At 43.8% G+C, this 10,471-nt stretch overlaps 1 protein-coding gene across 1 annotated transcript in view; it reads right to left on the bottom strand.

The window, feature by feature from the left end:
• Window positions 1-230: 230 nt before the first annotated feature.
• Window positions 231-10,471, bottom strand: part of DYTN (dystrotelin) — a 34,514-nt gene continuing 24,273 nt past the window's right edge. Inside the window, exons 13-15 of the mRNA XM_083573561.1 lie at window positions 7,967-8,126; window positions 4,959-5,412; window positions 231-470 (exon numbers count right to left, since the gene is read on the bottom strand). Coding sequence (XP_083429687.1) covers window positions 325-470; window positions 4,959-5,412; window positions 7,967-8,126 — 760 coding nt within the window. The 3' untranslated portion in view covers window positions 231-324. The remainder of the gene's footprint in view (window positions 471-4,958; window positions 5,413-7,966; window positions 8,127-10,471) is intronic.

Here is a 10,471-nt window from a genome sequence, read left to right as displayed (position 1 = left end):
CTGAAATCGCTGGGATGATGTAAAAGTGTTCAGTTGATTGGACTTAACCTAAAGATATTGTTTTTTGAAAACTCATGCGACAGGAGACAGGAACGTTGAAAAAATGTTAACATCCATCTATGATGGTTTAATATGCCACTGCAATATTAATATTAAAATTAGAATACAAAACCAGAGAGAAAAACTACTGTACAGAAGTTTTGAATGTAGCATGGCATGAAAATCTTCTTTTCCAGAATATAACCATGCCAGCTAACGCTAAATGAATTTCTGGACACTTTTGGAGAATTAGTATTATGTAGCTGTCTTTTTTACCTTAGGCAATCAAGCAGTGATGGAGACAGGAGAACCAATATCAGCATAACCATATTTCCTAGTTGGCAAAGTTACTTGGCTGATAAGATCAGAGAAAGACTTGCAAACATTCTTAGCTGTTAAGAGCAATCCTTCCTTAAGAACAGAGAGCTGACCTGGAAAAGAGAGAGAGAGCGCAGAAATAATATGTGGCTCCAATGCACATTTTAACAAACAAAACAAATCCTTGCCTTGTCATGCAGAGCAAGGAATTTTCAGTTCCCATGAAAGACTGAGATTTCATAATTATTGCACTGGTTATAAATTTCATTTATGAATACAGTAGCTTCCTATGCAGCACTGTGAAGCAAACACACACCATAGAATAAAAACATATTCAAACAACTGCATATATAAAATCAATTAGAAACCGTGATTTAGTGCCAACGAGCAAACGGATCTCAGTGTCTGGGCTGAACGATGGGGGTGAAGATATTGGTGTTTTGCAACTTTGACCTGTTGCAGGACCTTAGCCAGACCTTAGCAGAGCATATGCAGAGTTCCAGAAAGCAATCAGTTGCAGGCAGGATGGATGAAGCAGGAACAAGACGCTGCTACTAGTAATTTGGTTACTTATAAAGGTAAAGGGACCCCTGACCATTAGGTCCAGTTGTGACCGACTCTGGGGTTGTGGTGCTCATCTCGCTTTATTGGCCGAGGGAGCCGGCGTACAGCTTCTGGGTCATGTGGCCAACACCAGAGCAGCGCACGGAAACGCCGTTTACCTTCCCGCCAGAGCAGTACCTATTTATCTACTTGCACTTTGATGTGCTTTTGAACTGCTAGGTTGGCAGGAGCAGGGAATGAGCAATGGGAGCTCACCCTGTTGCGGGGATTCGAACCACCGATCTTCTGATCAGCAAGCCCAAGAGGCTCAGTGGTTTAGACCACAGCGCCACCCGCGTCCCTCTGGTTACTTATAGGTGTGTATTATTTACAGCAGACTCTACAAGTTACTATATACAAGAACAGATACGGATCTTAACTAGCTCTTTCTTAACACACTCCAAACGATTCTCAGAACTCAGAACACCGCACGAAACATTCCGGTCAGTAAGGTCATAAGTCATCATGCCTGTGTGATCGGCAAGCCCTAGGATCTGTGGTTTAGACCACAGCGCCACCTGCATCCCTCTTTACATAGATAAGCCAATATAATTACTCAGAGGAAGTAATGGAAGTGTGAGCATATACCCAAAAGAATGCGCTAATTGCTATACCTGATCTTGATTTATTCTGATTAACATAAGGGTCACTGAGACTGCAGAACGTTACTCTAAACTCATTAGTACACTGCATACCAACAAAGAGCGGTCTTAGCAAGTTTGAGTATTTAAAAGAAAGATATCCTCTTTTGGCCCTCATTTATAAAATGTCAATATAAGAGGTATTGGTTCAAAGTATGCTGCTATGTGCAGATAGAACTGCTGCATCTCTAAAGTGATACAAGAGGGCTACTTAATAACACACTTGATCAGGAAAGCACATTCAAATATATGATAATGAGCCTATAAAATCAGCAGGTGCCGCAAATCACACTCTTGAAAAAGGGACTTAGAACGCCCCGTGTCGTACTCTCTGGATGCCTTCTAAAAAATAATTTTGCCACCAGGGAGATGAATGAAATTTGCATCTTTTAAATTGAAGGAGGGGCACAAGTGAATGGGAACCTCTTGGGTACGAAAGAGTACACAGCGCTCCTGAAGCTTATCTAAAAGGTGAAAAATAATGACATCAAAAGACTTAATCTTGTTGCCGGAAAACAGGCATGAATGACATTCAGTAAGTGCTTCATTGAGTTCTTTTTTTAAAAAAAACAAAAAACAACATAACCAAAAACATACAAAGTAAAAGAACAAAAGCTTATAAACGAAAAGAAAAAGACATTACATCCCATGAAAAAAAAGCCAACACAAAACAAGCCACATATCAAATTACAACATAACATTGATTGACTTCCCTCCATTTCAGTTTTGAGCTATATCACCACAATATCAGTAATATCAGTAAGTGCTTCAAAAGCTAAAACAACAGGGCACAAGTTGAAAAGCTGGCATATTCGCTAGTAACATCCAAGAATGCAAACGTGGGCATCATTCGAAAGCAGGGCCGTACCACTCAGATCATGGACACCCACCAACTTCTCTGGAGTTACAGACTGAGCAAACAGGCCCACTAGGAAGTTCTCCTACAGAAGCCGCCTTGGAATGGATGGAAGCTGTGCACAAGCTCTTGCCATTAAACGGGGTTTTCGTAGGAGAAGTGAATTGTGCCGACTGGGAAACGGGTTTGGCAACAATTCCCAAGTCAATATACAATGATGGATGGCCATATGGGCTCCTCTTCAATACCTTTCTAATCCACTTTTTGAGAGCATCCTAACCTAGGCAGGTTGCGGGACGCGGGTGGCGCTGTGGGTTAAACCACTGAGCCTAGGACTTGCCGATCAGAAGTTAGGCGGTTCGAATCCCCGCGACGGGATGAGCTCCCGTTGCTTGGTCCCTGCTCCTGCCAACCTAGCAGTTCGAAAGCACGTCAAAGTGCAAGTAGATAAATAGGTACCGCTACGGCGGGAAGGTGTTTCCGTGTGCTGCTCTGGTTCGCCAGAAGCGGCTTAGTCATGCTGGCCACATGACCCGGAGGCTGTACGCCAGCTCCCTCAGCCAATAAAGCGAGATGAGCATCACAACCCCAGAGTCGGTCACGACTGGACCAAATGGTCAGGGGTCCCTTTACCTTTACCTTTAACCTAGGCAGGAGGCATTTCCCACACCCAACCGCTATACCTGCTGCACTAACCACAACAGCAAAATCTGTTCAAGCCGTTCTGTTCTGTTTTGGCTAATACAGATTACTAATACCTGTAGCACCTAGAGAATGGTCTGAGGTAGGAATGGGAAGATCAGCTTATTTCTAGACTGTATCAGTTTCCCCATATATGCCATTTCTGCATTGATCTGTGATTTTTTTTACAAACAAAACCTGCGGGAATATTTAGACGTTTCTCACAAAATACCCATTTTCTCTCTAAGTTCATACTTCTGAAAATAGCTAAAGGTAAAGGGACCCCTGACCATTAGGTCCAGTCGTGACTGACTCTGGGGTTGCAGCGCTCATCTCGCTTTATTGGCCGAGGGAGCAGGCGTACAGCTTCTGGTCATGTGGCCAGCATGACTAAGCCACTTCTAGTGAACCAGAGCAGCGCACGAAAACACCGTTTACCTTCCCGCCGGAGCAGTACCTATTTATCTACTTGCACTTTGATGTGCTTTCCAACTGCTAGGTTGGCAGGAGCAGGGACCGAGCAACGGGAGCTCACCCCGTCGTGGGGATTCAAACCGCCGACCTTCTGATCGGCAAGTCGTAGGCTCTGTGGTTTAACCCACAGTGCCACCCACGTCCCATCTACTTCTGAACACATTTCATCCTAAATATATATTTTAAAATACATCTTGGTACATTTTTGTGCCCTGAACTATGTTGCCAACCTGGTGCCCTCCAGCTGGGGCTGATGGGAATTGCAGTCCAAAATTCTTGGATGGCGTCAGATTGGTGGAGGCTGTATTGTGGCATGAACTTCTATAGGCAATGTTGGTTTCTTCAGCACAGCTCCCTATGACATTTGAACATCTCTGCTGCATAATGACTTAGATATGATATATTTTGTGCAGTCACAGATCCCTAACCAACAGGTCCACAGTCTGGTTAGGTAGAATGCCTGGATTTAGGACGCATGTTCTAGGCTGGATTCAAACTCTACTACATGGGCTAAATCCCAATTACTTCAGATGATCCACAATGGATTGGATTAGTAACGTACCCATTTATAGCAATGGAAAGTATCACCCACTAGACTAGATTTATATCACCCGGCAGCACAAATATGTTGGTGTCCAGGGGTGGTTTATTTATTAAGAAACAGATGCTGAAGCTGACAGCTATTCTCCGTGACTTGGAGATCGTTCATCCTCCTTATTCCACAAGGGGCCTCGCTGTGATCAGCCAGGAGAAGGCAGAGATCTTCATAATCACTGCGTAGCTGTGGCATGGAAAATAGAATGCGGCAGCTAGACTGGTGACTGGGAGCAGCCGCTGAGACCATGTAACACTGGTCCTGAAAGACCTACACTGGCTCCCAGTATGTTTCTGAGCATACAGTGTTGGTGCTGAGCTTTAAAGCCCTAAACGGCCTCGGCCCAGTATACCTGAAGGAGCGTCTCCATCCCCATCTTTCAGCCCGGACACTAAGATCCAGTGCCGAGGGCCTTCTGGTGGTTTCCTCACTGCGAGAAGTGAAGCTACAGGGAACCAGGCAGAGGGCCTTCTTGGTAGTATTGTGCAACACCCTCCCATCAGATGTCAAGGAAATAAACAACTATCTGACTTTTAGAAGACATCCGAAGGCAGCCCTGTTTAGGGAAGTTTTTAATTTCTGGTGTTTTATTGCTTTTTTATTATTAATATTCTGTTGAGTGGTGCGGGAAACCCAGCCAGATGGGTGGGGTATAAATAATAGAATAAAAATAACAATAACAATAATTTAAGACTGAGTCGCAAATCAAATCAAGCCCTTTGACGATCCAGGCAGCATCGAGAATTTTTACCTTGCCATATTTGGAGAGACAAGGCATCCTTCAACTTCACCATTAACTGTTGCAGTTCCTCCTCCTCCATCCGCATCTCATTATGAAGAGCTTCCGTTGCCGTGGAATAGTTAGGGCTTATGCTCCGAATCCCGTTACTGAGACGGTCCCTGTTTGCTTCAGAGCAGTCTGTTAGTGGAGCAGTTCTCTCTTGGGGGCTTTCATGATGAGCAACCTCAGGGGGAGCATTTGGGAAGAATTGGGCTCTCAGCGTGTTCTCCGGTGATCCTCCTGCATTCCTGGTGAGATGACCACCCTGTGGTTCCAAAAGCCACTTCCTTTTAATCCAAGAGGAGAGGAGCTCTGGAGACTTGTATTTTGAATATTCCACATGGTTGGTCTTTAACGAAGGGCAACCAGATCCAGTCTGGAGATTTCTTTCCTTCAAGGGCTCCTTGCTCCATATGGCGATGTTCTACCAGTTTGCAAAGGAAATATGAGATGTGACTTAAAACGTTCATGTATGTGCAGAGAGAGAGGAAATCATCATTCGGAAAAAGCTATAGAGAAGGGTTGCACTGAATGGGTGGTTTTGATATGCAATAAGGAATCTGGAAATTCCCTCGGATGGGTAGGACTGAACTGAAGGGTTCAGCCAGCCTGCTTATATAGAGCTCCAGTACAACGTAACTGTAACAACTTTCTGTAACTATCCAATCACTGAACGTCACTTTCGATCCTTTATTTGCATATGTGGACCTGAACTATCTACAGTATCCCCCTGCTGGCCCAGGGTGAGAACTTCAGTACATAACACCACACCTCCTCTCTCTATGCCACACCCTTTCTCTGCAGGCCACATCCCCTCCTCAGCCCCACTCTCTCCTCATGCCACACCTCCTTTCTCTAGGCCACACCTTTTCTCTACAGGCCACACCTCCTCTCTCTAGGCCACACCCTTTCTCTGCAGCCTTCAAACACTCTCTAGATGTTGCTGGATTGCGAATCCCATCGTCATTGACCATTGGGCCCTGCTGGCTGCAGCTGATGGGAGTTGTAGTCCCAAACATCTTGGAGGGCACCAGATTAGGAACCGCTGGGGTAAAGAATGGCTGTTACGTAACGCTCCTTTGAAATTTTCTGAAGCTCAAGAAACACTGGCTGTCCCTCTTCATTATAAAAAGGACCAAAAGACTAGAGGTCCTGTTGTCAGGCACTGGCAACGTTAGGAGACTGGTAAGCCAGCAAGCCAAAGGAACAAAATGAGTAGAGCAGTTGCATATTTAGCATTGTGAATAATTACTGCATAAAAACGAAACACAACCTCTGAGTAAAAATGGTGGAATGATGACTATAAAGCACAAGATGATTGGATCTTAAAGGCCCAAGCAAGCTACTTTATTCAGAATCCTATTCTGATAGGTGTGATCCTGTGACATCCCCTCCAAGTTCAGGGTCACTTTCCACTTGATCGATTCCTTTTTACTGCCACAGCTGCCCAATGACTGGCCCTGAAAGTCCAACATGAATAAGCTTGTTGGAATGGCAACTGTGACTCGTCAACTTTTCCCCTGACCCCCTGAGTGATGCTGAGATTTTGTCAAATATTCCTGGACTTTAGCTTTTCACCTGTGAAATAAAGGCATCTGAGTTGAGCTTGTTTCACTACTGAACATAATAATAATAAAATAATAATAATAATAATAATAATAATAATAATAATAATAATAATAGTAGTAGTAGTAGTAGTAGGGGGAAACTCTCAGACGTGACCTAAATAACATCTTATGATTACTCGAAGGTCATGCTAACTCAGGGGAGATTTTTATTCTTTTTCTTTTGGACAGTTAATCTCAATGGCACAGCATTGCCTTTGAATGGCAATGGCACTAACTGCCTTTGAAATTTGCTTTTGTTGGAAAATCATGGCAGACATGAACATATGCATTACTGCTTGAGAAAACAGGTCCATACACATTACACAACTTTTTTCTTCCTGAGTCAAAGAAAAGGTTGATTAGCACTTTTCTTGCTGCTTTGCCTCAACTTCAGAGTGAAAACTCCAGTTATGTATTATACACCATTGTCTCTCCATGTTTCAGAGTCATTTAATCAGTTATCACAATCTGAGCCTCAATAAACAACTTCCACTATGTTCACAATAGCTGGAGAAGGTAACAGCCCAAGGGGTAACTGGCTTGGAAATGATTCTCAAAGTATTTAATGGAGGAAATCATATTGTAGATTTTAAAATTGTGTGATGCCCAGAATGGGTGATTCACGCAATCAAATTGTTAGAGTCATCCTGCCAAAAAGAAATCGCGCCTATCCAATTGGAAATAATATTATAACTAAGGACATCATTTAAAAAGCTGGAAAATGAAAGCAGGAGAAATCCTCCCAAAGGAATATATTGTGCAAATCTGGCAATAGGTGTATTTTAAATTTATTTATTTCATAAATAGGTGAGAAATATGCAAAAGCCGAGGGACAAAACGTGGAAAATAATGGAGGCAGGCTTGTAAAGTCCTTGAAGATAAGGCGCTCCAACTAACCTGCTTTGGTTCTTTATCCTGCGACTGAAAGGATTTGACCAAATCGTGCATGGAGCTCAAAGGAGGCACAAGCCAAAATTCCTGATGTGACTGTTTTCCAACTGTGTGGCTTTTAATTATGTTCATTATGGACTGAGCAGCATCTAGCCATTTCGGCCTAGTCCTCACTGAAGTGCCTGGGCCGTGTCACTTCAGATGCATGTTAGGGATGAAGCTAGTTTTAAATCTTTCTCTCCGACATCTTGGATTCTGTGTTGGAGGGATTTATTGGTCATGATGGGATGGCGATGAGCCATGTGAGGCCATGTCTGCAATTTCAAGTGATCAACAGCAAGCCTGCCAGGCAAGGGAAAGCCAGGTCTTCGTCACCCCTTGCTGACCCAGAAGGCTCCACTTGTGAGAAGAAAGGGGATACTTCAAGCAATTAAGGGTGAATTGTCCCTAAGCAAAGAGCCGTTGACCCCATTCTGTTACCTTAATTTCCTCTCTCATTTCCTGAAGCTCCAGCTTGAGGTTATCCTGGCTTCCTAATAGCTCACGTATCTTTGCTTGTAGCGCACGGTTTCTGTCTTCCTGAGCCGAGTGAAGGAGCTGTATTTTGCCCTTGCATTTGTTCAGTTGCTTCTTCAAGTACCTGCCGGAAAACACAATGTTTAAAAAAAACCCCAAAAATAACACTGGTCAACAACAAATTTGTTGTCTGCGTTTTTTCAGTTGATTTAGGACGAATCTGATGCGCTGAATCCAAAAATCACATTGGTTTTGCTCAATCAGGTCAAGTTTTTGAGCTATGGCCACATGTCGTTTTTTACGTTTTTGTTCACATGTACGCTTGTGTGGAGCATTTTAAAAGAAGTTGGTGAGGGTAAAATGCCATGTCGAATAATTGTTTTGATTGGAAATGATTATTTTAATGACAAGAAGTATTCAGGTCCAATAGTTCTGGGTGATTATGTCGAAAAGGGATCAGTTTGAAGTCATAAAACCTCGAAATCTTCCATAAATTGGTGCGGCAAAGCATAAAGTTGGGGGATCAAAACTAAGTTAATGGGGCAGCCACCCCATGAAGTGTATAGGAAACTCCACCGGCACATGCGCCAACTTATGACTAATTTGTACCTATTTTTGGTTGGAATTCCCATGGTTTGGAGGGAGCCGACAAACCATGTCACTGACTGCTACTTCTGCGCTGTTGATGTGACTGGGATCAACAGAAAGAACCGGAGCAGCCTCAAGTATCCTGATCTTCAATCAGCACGTCGTCCTGTAGCTCATTGTGATGAAATTCCAGTGCCTACCTTCGGAGAACTTCCTGACATTAGTGACGAAGATGCCTCCAGTGTTGAAGGACATGAAGAAGAAGAAGTGGTTCTTGAAGATGATGCTCCACATCCATTTTCCCAAAAGGAGTCGAATGATCTAGTTTGCGACCTAAGCTTGTCAAAGGACTCTGCCGAACTGTTGGCATCCAGATTGAAGGAAAAAAACCTCCTCTCTGACAGTGCTCACATCAGCTTCCTCCGCAACAGGCATCAAGAGTACCTCCGTTTTTTCTCGGAAGAGAAGGACTTGGTGTACTGTGCAGATATTGCGCAGCTTCTGCTCAAGCTTGGAGTGCCACAGTACGAACCCAAAGATTGGAGACTGTTCATTGACAGCAGCAAGCGATCACTGAAATGTGTTCTGCTACACAACGGCAACCAGTTTGCCTCTATACCCCTGGCTCACTCGACTACACTGAAGGACAACTATGAAGCGGTGAAGTATGTGCTGGAGAAAATTGGTTATGATCAGCATAAGTGGTTTATTTGTGTTTACCTGAAGATGGTGAACTTTTTGTTGGGACAAAAGTCTGGCTTCACCAAGTACCCATGTTTTCTGTGCATGTGGGATAGTAGGGACCGTGCTCAGCATTACACCAAGAAGGACTGGCCTGTGCGGGAGGAATTGGTGCCTTGCAAAGAAAGGAATGTCATCAACGACCCTCTGGTGGACAGAGACAGAATACTCTTCCCACCGCTGCACATCAAGCTCAGCTTAATCAAGCAGTTCACCAAGGCTCTGGACAAGGATGGTGACTGCTTCACTTACTTGTGCCAGGCTTTTCCAGGATTGACCATGGAGAAGTTGAAAGCTGGCATCTTTGATGGTCCTCAGATCCGTCAGCTCATCAGAGATCCAGAGTTTGGAAACTCAATGAACGAAGTGGAACTGGAAGCGTGGAAGGCATTTGTTCTGGTAGTGAAGAACTTTCTTGGCAACAATAAGGCCAGAAACTACGCAGAACTTGTCAACAACATGCTGACTGCTTTCAGAAACCTGGGCTGCAACATGAGCGTCAAGATGCACTACCTATTTTCACATATGGACCAATTTCCTGAGAAACTGGGTTCAATGAGTGACGAGCAGGGGGAGAGATTCCATCAGGACATGAAAGAGATGGAGACCAGGTATCAGGGTAGCTGGGACACAGTCATGATGGCTGACTACTGTTGGACTCTGAAGAGAGACCTCCCTGCCGCTGAGCATTCCTGGAGTTCCAAGAAACGGAAGTTCAAGCCCTGAAGTTTGAAAAATGGTGAAGCAACATGCAATTTACGTGTACTTACCTTTATCAATGCCCACCATTCAGTTTACAATAAACCTGACCTGATGGAGAGAAACGGATGCCATTTCCTGATTCAGCAGTGCAAAAATACCCTAAATCAGTTGTAGAAATCTAGACAACATTCAAAAAGTAAAAAATTGTTGCCCAGTGTAATTAAATAAAGCAGCAAGGAGAGCTTTCATACACCCTACATTGGCCTAGGTTTCGTGAAGGCAGATCAGGAAGCGCTGGGAGTCCGATGACTTAAGAATAGTGTAATAATAATAATAATAATAAATTTTATTTATATCCCGCCCTCCCCAGCCGAAGCTGGGCTCAGGGCGGCTAACAACAATAAAACAATACAAAAGTACAACACAAACAACGCTCTA

This window comes from Podarcis filfolensis (genome assembly GCF_964270895.1).
Source record: "Podarcis filfolensis genome assembly, chromosome: 1".
NCBI classification, from domain to species: Eukaryota; Metazoa; Chordata; class Lepidosauria; order Squamata; family Lacertidae; genus Podarcis; species Podarcis filfolensis.
The sequence above is the reverse complement of the archived record's forward strand: the minus strand, read 5'-3'. Positions and strand labels throughout refer to the sequence as shown.